The sequence below is a fragment of the Ahaetulla prasina genome, chromosome 9, assembly GCF_028640845.1.
Source record: "Ahaetulla prasina isolate Xishuangbanna chromosome 9, ASM2864084v1, whole genome shotgun sequence".
Classification (NCBI taxonomy): Eukaryota; Metazoa; Chordata; class Lepidosauria; order Squamata; family Colubridae; genus Ahaetulla; species Ahaetulla prasina.
This window is the reverse complement of record NC_080547.1, coordinates 22,678,936-22,695,823: the sequence shown is the minus strand read 5'-3', so window position 1 is coordinate 22,695,823 and position 16,888 is coordinate 22,678,936. Positions and strand designations below refer to the sequence as shown.

Genomic DNA, 16,888 nt, shown 5'->3' with positions numbered 1-16,888 from the left:
ACCACTATCAGGTCACCCCTATGCCTTCTTTTCACTAAACTAGGCCTACCGAATTCCAGCAGCCATTCTTTATATGTTTTAGCCTCCAGCCCCCTAATCAACATTGTTCCTATTCTTTGCATTCTTTCTAGAGTCTCAACATCTTTTTTATATTGTGGTGACCAAAGTGGACAACCCCCTTTCCTCTCCTATCATGGGTTTCTAATGAAAAACCCAACCTTACTCCTTTGCCTTTTGCGTTGCATCTCTTGAGTAAGGATCAACTTGTTTACATACAACAATGCATATTTGGTTTGTCAGAGGAAATGCCTCTAAGGACAAATGGCTTTAATTAACCACTGGTGCTTCATCTCATTCGATGCTTGACCCTAACTTAGAAAAAGAAGAAAGAAATAAAGAAATCTCCGTCATTAGAAAAACAAGAGTGGAGCAAATTGGGAAAGATTTGGAAAATTGGAAAAACTTACAGATTTCATGGCTGGGAAGAGTGGCAGCAATAAAAATGAATATCTTGCCCAAAATCCTGTTCCTCTTCCAGGTTATACCGATAAGAATAGAAAAAAGTTTCTTTGATTCATTAAACTGATTGGCCTCAAAATTTGTATGGCAAGGACGAAAACCTAGGATCAGATTGAAAATATTACAGGATACTAAGGATAGAGGAGGAGTAGCCCTACCAAACTGGGAAATTTATTATCAAGCAGAATGCCTGACATGGTTAAAAGAATGGATGGAGCTGGGAAATAAAAGAATCCTAACAATAGAATAGAATAGAATAGAATAGAATAGAATTTTATTGGCCAAGTGTGATTGGACACACAAGGAATTTGTCTTGGTGCATATGCTCTCAGTTTACATAAAAGAAAAGATACGTTCATCAAGGTTCATCAAGGTAGAAGGCCATGATTTACAGATAGGATGGCACGCATTCTTGTGGGGTGAAAAATACAAAACCCATGGGTATTTTAAAAGACATATAATTAGAAATTTCATTACTATTAATTTGGAATAAAATAAAAACAACAGCATTATGTGAATATACTGTAAGGTTCATTTATTAATATGTCTAAGCTCATAACTGCCAATCAAGAGACTTAAACAGAGGCTTGAGTAAAATAGCATTTTAATCCTGATCAGGCTCAAAATGGTTAGTCGTTCCAAACATATAGATGGTGCATACATGCAAGGAAGGAGCTACAAAAGTCATCAGAGAAAGCAATGTCCTCTTATACCAAAAGGAGGTCTTTGAAGTATCTTTAGGGATGTCATAAACCATCAACTGGCATCTGCATATCCTGGAATCTGGTTTGTGTATCCCATAGTAAAGGTCAGTGATATAATCTAACTTTAAATTTGCATTCCTCTGTAGTGTTATCTTTTCCTTCTTTTTGTCTTTCTAAATAGCCACTTGGTCCCCTATTAGCACTACAAAGCTGAGCACTACAAAGGTGTGTAGATTGCTTCTGCTAGTTGAGATACGTGACAATTTCTTGTGGGAAAGAGTGGCATTTTATGGAGGTTTTTAGATCTTAATGCAGGTTAATGCAGGAAGGATGTACTTTTACAGCAGTAAGTATGTTCTTCATGAGAAAGGAAATGCAGGTATACAAAGACATCAGTATATATGTTGCAGGAAACAATACTAGTATTTTAGTATATATGTTCCCTTCAATACCATTTTGGGCCTCCCCCAATGAAATACCAACACACCCAAATTTAATAGATGGGACTAAAATAATTACATATAGGGTTATATTAAATGAATTGGGAAAATTAAAAACGAAACAAGAATTGGAACAAGATCTGAACAGACAAGTCGAATAGTGGACGTATCTCCAAATCAGATCAAAATATTTAGAAGATTCTAAAACTAATCAGTTTCAATTGGAAACTTCCATTTTATACCGTAACAAGAAATTGTATGTTTTACTAATTTTACATGGGAAGGATCAAAAATTAATTAGTAAAACATACAATTTCTTGTTACGGTATAAAATGGAAGAGGAAATAGTGAAAGATACCATGATTAAATGGGCAAGAAACTTTAACCATACAATAGAATTAGAGAAATGGGAAAAGATGTGGAGAACAAACATGAAATCGATAATATCGACAGCATACAAGGAAAACCAGATGAAAATGTTCCATAGATGGCATCTACCACCAGCCAGAATAGCAAAGATGTTCCACAATAACTCACCAAAGTGTTGGAAATGCAAGAGCAATTACGGAACATATTATCATCTCTGGTGGACCTGCCCAGTGGCGAAACAATTCTGGGCCAAAATTAAAAAGTGGTTACAGGAAATAATACAGAAACCGATAAAGGGAGAGCCAGAACAATTTTTATTAGGGATTCCAACAGAAAATTATACAAACGATACGCAATATTTAATACTCCATATATTAACAGCAGCACATATAGCCTATGCCCAAAATTGGAAGAATAAAAATCCACCAACAGAGGAAGAACTAATTAAAAAAATATTAGAATGTGCAGAGATGGACAAACTTACAAAAGAAATTAAAGAGAAAGAGGACACAGAATATTATAAGGTCTGGAGCAAATGGTATGAATGGTTAGAAAATAGGAACGGTGGATAAATAAAAGTAGAGTAAGATAGAACTAAAATATGTGTAAATAATAGGAAAGACTGTTTTGAATAGCTGATAAACAGTGATATCTGTATACAGTAAATGTTGTATGTTTTGTCTTTCGTTTTAATGTGTTTTAAAAATAAAAAACTTCACACACAAAAAAGAAAAAAGAAAAACAAGAGTGGAAGCTTCTTAGAAAAGTCATAAAGTAATAAAATTACAGCAAGAGCGGATTCATTCGGGAGTTCCTGGATAATGCAGGCAAATCTGTGTTTCTTTTCTTGACAGCAGAGTTGATTTAGTGTGTGTCCCACAACCATCTGTGAAACGCATCAAAGGGTCACCACGAATTATCTTATTTTAACTTCGCTTTGCAATATGGCAACAATTTCCTCTTTCCTGGAGTAAGGAGAGATCCGAGCCAGTCTGCTGTTATAGTTAATCTCCTCTCCATTACAACGAGCTTGTTTGCTCCGGCAGTGCTGGTTTTGGGCCTCCACCAAGAAAACTTCATCGCAGGAACAGAGTCCAGCAAACAAAACAAAACAAAAGATGAAGGTTTTGTAAATCCAGCCTGGACACCTGCTACATATATCGATCTCCCAGGCCATCGGGGACTCTTTTTGGCATCCTATGGATAGTTGTGTTTTTTGTTTTTTTTTAAAGTCCTGGCTCATACTTGAGAGCTTAGTTCTTGGAAGGCATTGATAATTCTAGGTCTTGTTCCACTTTGGTAATTGCCCCTGAAAAATAAACGGTTAAATATGACAATGAGGCTGTTCCCTTCCCACCCATATTTTTCTTAGGGCCGTTTGCAAAAATTGGTTTTGAATGGCTGGTATTCTTTGGCCTCTGGGAGGGAGAAAACTTTCTTTTGGCTATCGTATATTTACAGTCAATTGCGGACTTCCCACCTGCTTTCCCACGAGGCCCATTTCGCCCCCCCCCCCTCCATCTCCCCCACCGTTGACTTCACTGCTGGTATTTGTGCTTTCCTAATTACTGTTTAACATGTGTAAGTATTTGTGTATATGCACAAAGAGGGACAACCCACACCCCCAAAATGCCTTGGACTTTCTATCATTTCTCTGCTGTGCTGTTGACCAAAGTCAGCCAGCAGTTTAGTTCTTGATTTAGAGCCATTCCTTTAGTGATTGTTCAAAGTTACAACTGCATTGAAAAATGTAACTTGCACTTACGACTGCTGTAGCATCCCCCTGGTCACGTGATCAAAATTCAGGTGCTTGGCAACTGGCGTGTACTTTGCAGTGTCCTGGAGTCATGTGATCTTCCCAGCTGGCTTCCAACAAGCAAAATCAATGGGGAAGCCAGATTTCGCTTAACAACCACATAACTGCAGTGATTCACTTAACAACTGTGGTAAAAAAAGGTTGTAAAATGGAACCTAACTGCCGTAATAACTATCTGACTTGGCAACTAGAAATTTTGAGCTCAATTGTGGACGTAGGTCGGGACAATTTGTATTATCCAGTTATTCCATCCGAAAGATTGTTTGTTTGTTTGTTTGTATAGATAGGAAGTTTGTAGGGTTTTTTTGGGGGAGGGGGGCTTTTTACTGCTCATTGCGTGATATGCTTAATAACTTGTTGAGTCCTTTGTGATCATGAAACCTGATGAGAAGTAAGTTTAGGTGATGCTCACATAAAATATGCAATGAACCTTCTGTGACTATCATGAGCCGTTTCTGGAAATCATCAAAAGACCAAAAAAGGATCAGTTTAGACTCCCATTTTCTCTGATAACGACATTCTGCTTACATTTCCAGAGATAAAAACTACGGTGGTGTACCCAGCAACTGAAAAACATCTTCAAAAATACCTGTCTCGGTCAGTGTATCTCATCCAGGAGACGGGAGAGGATTATAAGAACATCACTCTGCCTTTTATCGAATCACAGAGTATCAGCATTCAGGTATGAACGTCATTGCTTGTTACGAATGTGCTGTCAAAAAAGAACGTGGCTTAGGTCCAAAGAGGTAATCCAGGTATTTACCCCCAAAGCAGGGGTGAAATCTAAAAATTTCCCCTACCGGTTGTGTGGGCGTGGCTTAATTGGTGGGTGTGGCTTGGTGGTCAGGTGACTGAATGGGCATGGTCAATAATAATAAATAATAAAAATAATAAAAGTATACAAAACTTGGGAGGCACCGGTCTATCTTCTTTAAGAATAGAGGCTTCAGTCTACCAATTGCGTTTTACTGAGGCACCAGCCTACCTTCTTTAAAAATAGAGGCACCCGTCTACTGCAGCGCTGATCAGCTGTAGTGTGATTTGAAGCCCTTTGAAGTGCGGAGGCAGTCATTTAAGGCCGTTTGCAGCTATATCACCACCGAGAGCTTCAGGGACAGAGAAGAGGAACAGCGAGGCGTGGGCAGTGTGGGGGTGGGGGGGCAGGGATTTTTGCTAACGGTTCTCCGAACTACCTGCTCCCGTCGCTACCGGATCACGCGATCCAGTCCGAACCGGGAGCATTTCACCCCTGCCCCAAAGTCTTGAGGGGTGCTAAGGATTCTTCCCTCCTAAACGTTGCTCCCAGTACCTAAATCTCTCTAATCTGAACTGCAGAAATCCAGATAACTGCTCAAGAGTAGACAAGAGAGACGCTTTTCTGTTTTTCTTTGCTGTCAGTTAGTCGCCGTGCAGATTTTGGCTGCCCAGTTCTGTTTGTTAGCTCCATCTGTATCTCAGGACAATTTCAAAAACAATTCTTTACTAAGATAATTGGGTAACTGTTATTCAGGAATCTGAAACGGGCATTCCAACTCGGGAGTGAGGCGGCAGTCATCTTTGAACAGCATAATTTTTTTTTTTTTTGAAACATAAAAGGAACTTGAGTTGGTTGCAACTGATAGCATTTTTCTTTCCCGATTTTGTCTTTCCAAAACGGTTTTGTGATTCAAAGGAGCAATTGTTCGCACCAAACAAGGTTTAGCAAATGGTTTGGCTTTTTTGTTGCGTTGTTGCCCTTGGATGTAATTTCATTCTGTTTCGTGCAGCATTCAATATGCAGGAGAGCTTGGCTTTTCTCCCAGGACGTCACCTCTGTGGCCTCTCCTCTAGCTATGACATCACTGGCAGATATTGAATGAGAAATAGTTGGGTGACGGGTTTGCGTGTTTATTTTGACAACACCGGGCTCGTTTTCCAGCCCAAGAACTAATTTTCATTCCTGGAACAGTCATGTATGAGTTGAGGCTCTCAAGCTGCATGCAGTAAAGCCATTCTTGAAAATGTATTGACTGGGTAAATACTTAATGCCATACAAGAGAACAATATTAACATTATACTGGGAGCAACATGATGATTCTTTTAAATTTCCTGTTAGTTACGGTAATTTTTGTCCTGATTTGGCCTATTGTTTTGGCTCCTTAGGTGTTTTGTAAAGTGTGATTCCTGGCAGGCTACTCAACAATGAAAAGTTGAGGAAGTAATAGGGACCAAAGAGGAAGTAGAAAGTGCAAGGGGAAGGGGAAGGAGGAGTAACAAGAGCGGAATCTCATCTTACACATGTTTACAGTGTAATATTACAGAAGCAGCACTGTTTGGTTTAAATTGAATTCACTCCCAGAAATTGACCAAAAAAAAAATAGAATTGTAATTCTGGAGTTTATTTACTTTATTGTCATTGCACCTCGTACAACAAAATTAAATGCCATCTTCAGTGTACATTATAACTGTAAAAATAAAACACAAACACACGTCCTTCACATTCTACACAATTGAATTACAAACCCCTGATATTGCATTAATCATGCACTATACAATAGAATTCAATATAGTTACTGCTCTGGGATAGAAGCTGTTTTTCAGCCTATTTGTCCTTGTTTTTATTATCCTGTACCGTCTGCCAGATGGTAATAGTTCAAAAAAAAAAGGACGCCCAGGATGAGATGGATCTTTAAGAATGTTTTGAATTTGGAGGAGTACTAAGGACCTCAACAAAAAGACATTCCCTTTTGTGCTTTATGGAAAGAGCTGGGGTCATTTGGTCCTAGAGCGGGGGTTTCCAACCTTGGCAACTTTAAGCCTGGCGGACTTCAACTCCCAGAATTCCCCAGCCAGCTTTGTTTCTCCTCCCACAAATTTCATGTGGCTTCTTCACTAGAGATGTGTGTAGTAGGGATTCTGCTTTGTTGCGCCAATCTTTAATATACATGTTCAACTAGGGAGTAATTACGTTTATGGTATACGAACCTGGGCAGGTCATTATTACACAGGCTTCACCTGGGAGCATTATAATGATCCGTTGTCCTTTTCTTCTCCTTGCAAGTGCTTTGGTATCCTCTCTTTTGATTTTAAAAATGCATAAACAGGGATGAATGAGATGGTTCTCCTGACCGATGGCTCAAAGCGAGAGAGAGATTGTTTTGGAAATACCACCGGACTCTGACATTATGTTTAATTAATGAGATAATACTAGGACAAGAGGTTTCGATGAAGAACCTCGCATTTTAGGTGGCAGGATAATTGATAGGGGCTCAATCTGTTTAGCAAGTACTAGACAAAAATAACATTCTCTAACTAGCGTCACGCTGTGCTTGGCAATTGCTGCTGTATTTCCCTCACCTCCTGCTAGCATTTTTTAACTTCAGCCCTGCAGGTTTCTTTCTTAGCCTATTTCAGAAGCACCCTGCCACCATCTGCTTTTTCAGTCATACAGACAGTATTCAATTATGGATTACTTGATACAAGAGATCTAAGGCCTGTCACTTTCACTCAGAGCTTCTCCTATGGAGATGGATTTTTCCTTCAAAAAGGATGCAGTCATTTAATAAAGGTAAAGGTTCCCCTCGCACATATGTGCTAGTCGTTCCTGACTCTAGGGGGCGGCGCTCATCTCTGTTTCAAAGCCGAAGAGCCAGCGCTGTCTGAAGACGTCTCCGTGGTCATATGGCCACATAACTAAATGCCAAAGACGCACAGAACGCTGTTCCCTTCCCATCAAAGATGGTCCCTATTTTTCTATTTGCATTTTATACGTGCTTTCGAATTGCTAGGTTGGCAGAAGCTGGGACAAGTAACGGGAGCTCACCCCATTACGTGGCACTAGGGATTCGTACCACTGAACTGCTGACTTTTCGATAGACAAGCTCAGCTTCTTAGTCATTGAGCCACCATGTCCCTTTTACTTATTTATTCATTACTCGATAAAACAGTCTACTTTCAAAGACCTGTATATGCCATGAGATTTGATTTATCTGCTCCCTTAGGTTGTAGGGTTAGAGTAAATAATTCTGTTTCCTTTAATCAATTTCTAATTATAATTATCTGCAGTTGCCACTGTGTCTCTTCTCTGGGATGTAAAAATCCAGATTACCAGCAGATGACAGCCGAGCAATTAAAATTGATGGACATTTAGATGAAGGAAAATATTTGTAGCTCAGGTTCGCCACAGCCAACTTGCCACGGCGAACCCACTGTGGTCAACTCGCCACAGCCAACTCGCCATGGGACAACTCACTGCGGGATATTAGAGTTTCACTAATATCAAAGATATTTTTATTTATTTATTTATTTTATTAAATTTTTATACCGCCCTTCTCCTGAAGGACTCAGGGCGGTGTACAGCCAAAGATAAAACACGAAATATATACAATTAAAATATTTAAAACCTAGCAAATTACAGAAAGGCTGATAATTAAAAATTTAGTTTTAAAATTTTAGAAATATTAATAAAACCCCGAATTAAAATTTAACACTATTATGCCAGTCCCGCTTGAATAAATAGGTGTGTTTTTAGCTCACGACGGAAGGTCCGAAGATCAGGCACTTGACGTAAGCCAGGGGGAAGTTTGTTCCAGAGCGTCGATGCCCCCACAGAGAAGGCCCTACTCCTGGGGGCCGCCAGCCGACACTGTTTGGCGGACGGCACCCTGAGGAGACCTTCTCTGTGAGAGCGTACGGGTCGGTGGGAGGCATAAGGTAACAGCAGGCGGTCTCGTAAGTACCCGGGTCCTAAGCCATGGAGCGCTTTAAAGGTGGTAACCAAAATCTTGAAGCGCACCCGAAAAACCACAGGAAGCCAGTGCAGGCTACGGAGTATGGTGCAGGCTATGGTGGAATAGAATCATTAAAGAAGGGATGCAAAAGGAGGGACAGAATGAAATGTGAATGACAAAAAACATTTTTAAATTAACTTTAAATAATTACATTGAATTGTTAAATTATCCCACGGCAAGTTGTCTTGCGGCGAGCTGACTGTAGTGTGTTAGCTGCAGTTAGTTGGCTAGGACGAGTCGATCATGGTGAGTTGACCATAGCAAGTTGGTTGTTGGCAAGTTGTCCCACTCCGTTGACATGAGGGGTCCTTGGTGCTCTCTGATCTTGCTTGTTTTCTTGCAGATGTTTCATATATTTTTTTATTTGCATTTATATCCCTCCCTTCTCCGAAGACTCAGGGCGGCTTACACAGTGTTAAGCAATAGTCTTCATCCATTTGTATATTATATACAAAGTCAACTTATTGCCCCCAACAATCTGGGTCCTCATTTTACCTACCTTATAAAGGATGGAAGGCTGAGTCAACCTTGGGCCTGGTGGGGCTTGAACCTGCAGTAATTGCAAGCAGCTGCTGTTAATAACAGACTGTCTTAGCAGCCTGAGCCACTCAGAGGCCCATTTACCGAAACTAGGTAACATCATCGGTTCTAGTAAAGAGTGCTGTTTGCTGTCAGTATATATTCTGGTGTCTTGCCCTCCCAGTGTTAATGGGGATGATTTAGATTTTTGGAGCCTAAATAATGGTAGCCAGTAGTGGGTTGCAAATTTTTTAACAACCGGTTCTGTGTCCTAATGACTGGCTGGGTGGGTGTGGCCAGGGGCATGACAGCACTCGGCCTCCTGCAGCACCCTGCCAGTCAAAACGGAGCGCAGGGGTTAATTACAAAATGTGGGCTTTTCTTTGTGACATCCAGATCCAGTGAGCAAGGGGTGTGTGTGTGTGTGTGAATCGCACAGAAAATACACTTTTGTTTGGTTATGAAGAAATATCCCCAAAGTCAGATGTACACTAAATGTAGACTGACTTTTAGCTATACATCTTCCTAGCAAACAGCAAATTTTGAAGCTCCAGGTAAAGAGGATTCATTCATAGGATGAGTAACCACCGTTTTTGCATGTTGGAGGTTTCTAAACGAATGCTGGGAAACTCTGTATTTTAAAGAACATTTGAGGAAGGGTGTAGAATAGCCCTTCTCTGCCTGACGCTGTAAAGACCTGGCACCAATCAAAAACACTGTTTGTGAAGCAACTGATCAACACTGACAGAGATTTTTCTATTCCTCTTTTAGAATAGAATAGAATAGAATTTTTTATTGGCCAAGTGTGATTGGACACACAAGGAATTTGTCTTGGTGCATATGCTCTCAGTGTACATAAAAGAAAAGATACGTTCATCAAGGTACAACATTTACAACACAATTGGTGATCATTAGTGTTAGTGGTTCCTACTTACTTATGAGCAATCATAATGCAAAATCCCCATTTCAAACTCATTCCACGGTAATGTAAAGATAATCACCCCACAGTAAAGATAATCCTGTAGCTTTCTGCAGCCAAAACGCCCCCCACCCAAACCCCATTTTGGACCTGCTAGCCTCCCAGCACCATTCTGGAATCAAAAACAGGGCGCCAGGGTATGTGTGTGATGTCCCCCACCCCATTTTGGGCCTGCTAAGTCTCCCAGCACCACCATAGATGAGAACACGGGGTGCAGGGGACTCCTGGGTGGGGCGGGGTCAGCCAGAAGAGGGATTTGCTGGTTCGCCGAACTGTGCAGATCCTTAATATCCAGTTCTAGAGAACTTGTGCAAACCGGCAGCAGCCCACCTCTGATGGTAGCTCTAGGCCAGGGGTCTGCAACCTTAAACACTCAAAGAGCCATTTGGACCCATTTCCCACAGAAAAGAAAACACCGGGAGCCACAAAACCCTTCCCATGCCTGACTATTTCTTGAGCAGCCAGAAAACTAGCATCTGTAGTTGAATTAAACGTTCTGTTTTCTTCTGAAACTTTTCTTTTCTTGGATTTATCCATGGTTGGCCTACCGGGGGTTGAAAAGCTCAATAAATTGCATGCCGGTGGGTGTCGCACATTGGCGTCTGTGACGCATATTTTGAGTGACGGGGAGCTGCAGCAGAGGGGTGAAAGAGTCACATGCGGCTCCAGAGCTGCAGGTTGCTGACCCCTGCTCTAGGCTTATTACATTGCAAAGCTTAAGCATCCAGTGTTTCCGGTTGGACTGTTTTGACTTTGTTTGAAACCATGATTAATGGATTGTATATAACTTGAAATAAGGCAGACGAGAGTAATAGAATAGTGCCTTTTCTGTTGGCTCACAATCTGAGGTTTCCCCCCCCCTCCCAAGCTGCACAGAATTCTTTTTTAGGCAATCCACTCCTTGAAAGAAAAAGACATAGAACTTCATTTCATTTGAAGTGTGAGAATTGGAACAGAACAGCAGGGCTTTTGCAGAGGTTCGCTGAGTGCAACCCTATTTGGTATTTTTGCACAGTCAAATGTGTCATTGTGATATGTTTGTAATTATGTACAGCTGCAAACGTCTGGCCTTTTTCTTTCTTGTATCTGGCAGCACAATTTGCTTTGCGTGCTCCAAAGGTTCCTTGATTTCTTAGTTTGTGTTTTGCTGATAAGAAATAAAGGGAGACTAGTATAGATCTATTTCAAGCTATTTAGTTCTCATCAGCTAGCCATACCCTTACTGGATTCAACAGAAAAACAATTAATCTCTCCCCTGGCTCAACTGATAAAGGGAGGAGAACTTGTGGCTCAGAGGTTAATACAACTGCCTAATAAGTAGGCAGCCCAAATTCAAATCCAAGTAAGGATATGGCTAGCTGATGAGAGTTAAATAGCTTGAAATAGATCTATACATATATATTTATATATATATATATATATATATATATATATATATATATATATATATATATTTGTTTGTTTGTTTTCTAAGGTTTTCGCGGGTGTTTGTATGTAGGTCTTTGGTTATTCTCCCGCATAAAATTGGAAGTGTCTTGGCGATGTTTTGACGAAGTCTCATTTGTCATCTTCAGGCTTCAGCTTCGTGCTTCTGGGAGCAATGTGTGATTGCAGCTGTTTCTTCCTTTTAACTGCTAGTGGGGGTTTGAACTGATTGGGTGGGAGCTTGGCTGTGTTCTGATTGGATGGGGTTTTTTTGTGCTCTGATTGGCTGGGGGTGTGTCCTGTTTGGGTGGGGGCTTGGTTGTGCTCAGTTTAGTCTGTGTTGCAGGGGGATTTGAGCTGGTGAGCTGCATTGCTGTTGTTTGGCTTCGTGGTCGTGCTACATCTTCATAGTGGGTGTCAGTCTGCTGTAATCCCTCCAATCCATACATGCAGCATACATGCAAATATATATATATTTGTTTTCTGAGGTTTTCGCGGGTGTTTGTATGTAGGTCTTTGGTTATTCGGGTTTTCTCCTGCGTAAAATTGGAAGTGTCTTGGCGACGAGTTAAAAGGAAGAAACGGCTGCAATCACACATTGCTCCTAGAAGCACGAAGCTGTAAACAGCAGCCTGAAGATGATGATTGAGACTTTGTCGAAACATCGCCAAGACATTTCCAATTTTACGCGGGAGAAAACCCGAATAACCAAAGACACACACACACACACACACACACACACACACACATATATACATACATATAAAAAAAATGAAATAAAACAAAATACTGCCTCTAGCCAAGTCAAGTCCCAAGTTGTGATACAGTCCCACTGACATTTGATTTTGTGAAAAGGCATTTGTTCCTCAAGTCTGTCAAACAGCAGATCTCGTATCCTCCTTAAAATGCTTCCATCCTATTATAAGTCATGCGACTGGCATAACTCCTTGGTGTGTTCCACGTGGGCAGACATACGCAGAAATATCTCACGCACCCTGGAGTTAAATAGCAAGGCTTAATGATGGTTTCAAATGTTCAAGTACAGCAGTTTCTGGTGTACTAAATTTCTAAACTCTTCCTTCCAAGTGCACTTGGTGTCAAAAGCTGCCCCTGAGGGGGCCCGAATCATGCTGAGCCTCAGCAGACAACTTCCTTTTATTCTGATTTATTTTATTTTATTTTTCGATGCTCATAAGCCACTCCACTTGAAGCTGACTTTATAAGGCTCAGGAGAGCCCTACAGTTTTTAAAAGGTGCCCCTGGATTCACGCTGGAATTAATTTGGGGCTTCCTGGCCTAACGTTTCCCCAGTGGGCGCTATGGCCTTGCTACGCTGAATTCTGTACAGATATGAGGCCTTTGAACTCTGGTGCTGGAGAAGACTCCTGCAAGTTCCTTGGACTGCAAGGCGAACAAACAAGTCAGTTCTAGAGGAGATCAACCCTGACTGCTCTTTAGAAGGCCAGATCCTGAAGATGAAACTCAAATACTTTGGCCGCCTAATGAGAAAGAAGGACTCACTGGAGAAGAGCCAAATGCTGGGAAAGATTGAGGGCAAAAGAAGAAGAGGACGACAGAGAACGAGGTGGCTGGATGGAGTCACTGAAGCAGTCAGCATGAGCTTAAATGAACTCCGAGGGATGGCAGAGGACAGGAAGGCCGGGAGTAATATTGTCCATGGGGTCGCAATGGGTCGGACACGACTTCGCAACTAACAACAACAACAAAATTAGTTTAAAAAAAGGGGGAAAAATAAGGGACGGTTCGATGCCTAAGAAATTTGAAAGTTGTATCATTTTGTACACGATTTCTTTTCCTTCTCCTGCTTCCCAAACTAGTTTTGCTTCACTGCAGTCAGTTTCACGGCAAATCCATTATCCTTTTTATGTGGGAGGTCACGCCAGTGTTCTTCGGAAGTGCTGCCATTTTATGTGTCTAAGCGTTGATTAAATCGAGTGTTTTGCTTTCAGAAGTGACAGGGTATGATTCACTTTGGAGGGGGGGAAAAAAACCAATTTCTTCAATCATCTGGCTAGAAATGCGGTGGGGATGAAGATGAAAATAATTCTATTTCCTCCTCCAAGATTGACCTCAGCTCTGACACACGATATTTGATTGTTTTCGGGTCAATGAACTGGAGCTTGCATTAGTTAGGAAACTAATGTTGGTTGTTCTTTGGGGAATTCAAGTGACATTTTGTATTTCAGAACCCGAAATGAAATTTCTGTGAGCAAAGAACAAATTAAAATGACAGCCCGGCTTGGAGATATGCATGAGGTCAATCTGATTTTAAGCAATTAATCTGTCGCTTGCTAGTGAGATGGGCAGCCTACAGATATAATAAATAAACGCATTTTATCTTTTCTAGTGGGTATACAACATCCTGGAGAAGAAGGCTGAAGCTGATCGAATTGTCTATGAAAATCCAGATCCCATCAACGGTTTTCTTCTCATTCCAGATTTAAAATGGAATCAAAAACAGGTCAGGTAAAAAAAAAAAAAAACAACTCTTTGAAGGAGGGGTTGCTATGTTGCAAGCAAAGCAGGCTCTTGGAGAATAGGGTTTCGTTTCCTGTTACAGCCAGACCTCAGAAAAGTTTCAGGCCTCAATTTTGCTGCTTGATAAAATGAAAGTCCCCTTGGTTGGGTCGCAGGTTGTATGAACACCACAATTTCTTTAAACATGGTTTGTCAAAGGAGCCACAACTGGTCTAGAACAATGTGCGAAACCGAGTACTTTCTCTACAAAAATCTTTGTGGGTCCAAGATGCGTTGATGCACCTGAAGTCTCTGAAATGCTTCTGACATACAATGTAATGCCAGCCACGGCCCAGCACACAGGATTTTGACACTTCTAGGATTAATGCATGTAACTAAGATGAAATATAACTGGAGAATTGTTATGATGTCCTGAAAGTAGTTATCAGCCTTGCTTTAAGCACCCTGTGATGAAAACCAAGACAATGACTAAAATTAGAAGCTTGAAGTTCTTAGCACTCTGTAATGAATGCAATGCTCCATTTTTACTTATCTTGTACCAATCTCCCTTGGTGATTGAGTTTGTAAAAACTTTTTTATTTGACCTTCAGGCCACACTTTTTAATTCACCAAATATATATCTTGTTCCCCTAGCAATTGGTCCCTTGCTTTAAGATTTTATATGAAAGAACAGATGCCTTAAAAATCTTTGCCATGTTCAGGAAACACCAGCTAGTTTAAAAAGTAATTTATAAAAAGAATTCATTGTAACCAAGCTTTTTGCTTTACATTTCTTTGATGGTGAAGTTAGCAAAGGCCGTTAATAAAAGATATAATGGGACATCATAAGCTTTTAGAATGTGACTTTTTGTTGTTAGGGGGAAAAAAATCTTTCTTTTTATGTTGCTTCCCAAATATAGATCCTTTGGGATATCAGGCCTATTTCCTATTAAATTCCTATTAAATTTATATACTGCCCAGTTCCCGAGAACTATAATTATTCCATACATGAGTTTATTATTATAATATAGGGTGGGAGGGTTAACCTCCTATTGTTGTATTGGCCCATTTGTGAACTCTGGCTCTGAACTCTGTTACTGTACTGGGTTGTGTTAACTGAATCATTTGTGGCTTATTCAAACCTTGGTCAAACAAACCATGGTTTATGTGTCACCTACTGAACTGAAAAAGTGATGGTATACTTTAACCATAGATGGCTTTGGTTGCCACTCTGTATTTTTTAATGAACTAATTTTAATAAGTAAGGCTGTGAGGTTTTTTTATATGTGATTTCTTCGGAAGGCATTTTCTGGTTTGTAAAGTCATGACATTTCAGCTCATCCTCATTTTGAATAGGCATCAACTTCACGCCTTTTTATAGAGCTTCCTGTTCTGAACAGAACAGAAATCAAAAAACGTAGCTCAGCCATCTATAGATAAATGTTCTTTTTCAGAGTTCCCATTTACAAGACCAGAGTTCAAAATCGGTGCAATGAAACTGCTTTATGTGTCTACCAAATTGCCTTAGGCATGTAAAACTTGTATGAAATAATTGTGCTTTTCCACCAAAATGCTTGTGATCTTACAATTAATTCTTTGTTTCAATATTTTCTTGCTGGATCACACCACCCTAGCCTGTCCATAGCTGTTGGCAGAAGATAATGGATACTGCAAAGGGAATGAGAAGTAAATTCAAATTTTAAAGTTGCAGAAGAGGTTGTAGAAAAAATGCTTTTAAAAGTTAAAAAAAAAAAAGTTGGCCACGCCCATCCAGTCACATTACCCCGCCACCATCAAGCCACGCCCACAGAACCGGTAGTAACAAATTTTACATTTCACCCCTGCATTATACCTTTCATTGTCTCTTGGGTTTGGTGATGTTACTATTTTTAATGTGCATTTCAGGAAGTTTTCATTGGCTTGGTTAGCTTCCCTACAGACTCCACAGTAGATAAAAACATTTGAGATACAATTCAGGGACCTCCTTCACTATATCAGAAATCGATATGTGTAAAGTTTGTAATATGTACAACCTGTTTACATTCATGTTTGAATTTATTTCCAGCATTTTAACTTTATTCCTCACTTTTAATTGTATTTTATTGCTTCTTTACTCTTACACACACCACTTCTGGCAAGCTAGGATTTACTTCTACCTAGTAATTTGTAAATCATTTTTACAAAAGGTTTATACCAGGGGTGGGTTCTACTTACCTTTACTACCAGTTCGCAACGGGAACGTGCGCTTCTGTGCATGCCCAGATCGTCCATGATGACATCCGGGCAGGTAGGCGGAGCCTCCCACCGCTTTTACTACCGGTTCGCAAGAACCAGACCGAACCGGGAGCAACCCATCCCTGGTTTATACAAACCCAGCTCAGTCTTGGTGGTTTTAAATCCAAAAGCTGATCATCTGCTGTGTAAACTCTTTTGGGATATGATCTAAAATGCTTTGAACTCTTTCAAAGTCCAGAATAATTTAGATCCTGAATGCCCCAATACCAAAAGCCAAAATTGGGGGGGGGGGGGAATTCATGTTCTTGCTTTAGGATTGACCAATGTATAACGTGAAAAGCATTTAATTGTACCTCTGACTTCACCAGCCTAATCTATATTTACAGCTTGAGGATTTATACTTGATCGCTGTCTGCCACCGCAGGGGAATCAAGTCAGTGAGAGATCTTACGGCTGAGCATCTCCCTTTGCTGAGAAACATCTTGAAAGAAGGAGGGGTGGGTATCTCTTTCACTTCATCCAGGTTTTGGTTCTTCTAATTCTAGGTTTCCTGATCATACCAGATTCTTGTTGCGTTGCTGAACCTGAGTAGCCTTCTCTTAATGTACAATAGCCTCTGTGGCTCAGGCTGCTAA

General features: G+C 40.5%; 1 protein-coding gene across 2 annotated transcripts in view; it reads left to right on the top strand.

Annotated features, from left to right (window-relative positions):
• DCPS (decapping enzyme, scavenger) overlaps window positions 1–16,888 on the top strand; it is an 81,076-nt gene that overhangs the window by 58,700 nt on the left and 5,488 nt on the right. Inside the window, exons 3-5 of one of the 2 annotated variants that reach the window (XM_058194862.1) lie at window positions 4,385–4,530; window positions 13,909–14,022; window positions 16,640–16,750. In XM_058194862.1, coding sequence (XP_058050845.1) covers window positions 4,385–4,530; window positions 13,909–14,022; window positions 16,640–16,750 — 371 coding nt within the window. The remainder of the gene's footprint in view (window positions 1–4,384; window positions 4,531–13,908; window positions 14,023–16,639; window positions 16,751–16,888) is intronic. The other variant, XM_058194864.1, reaches the window with a different exon arrangement.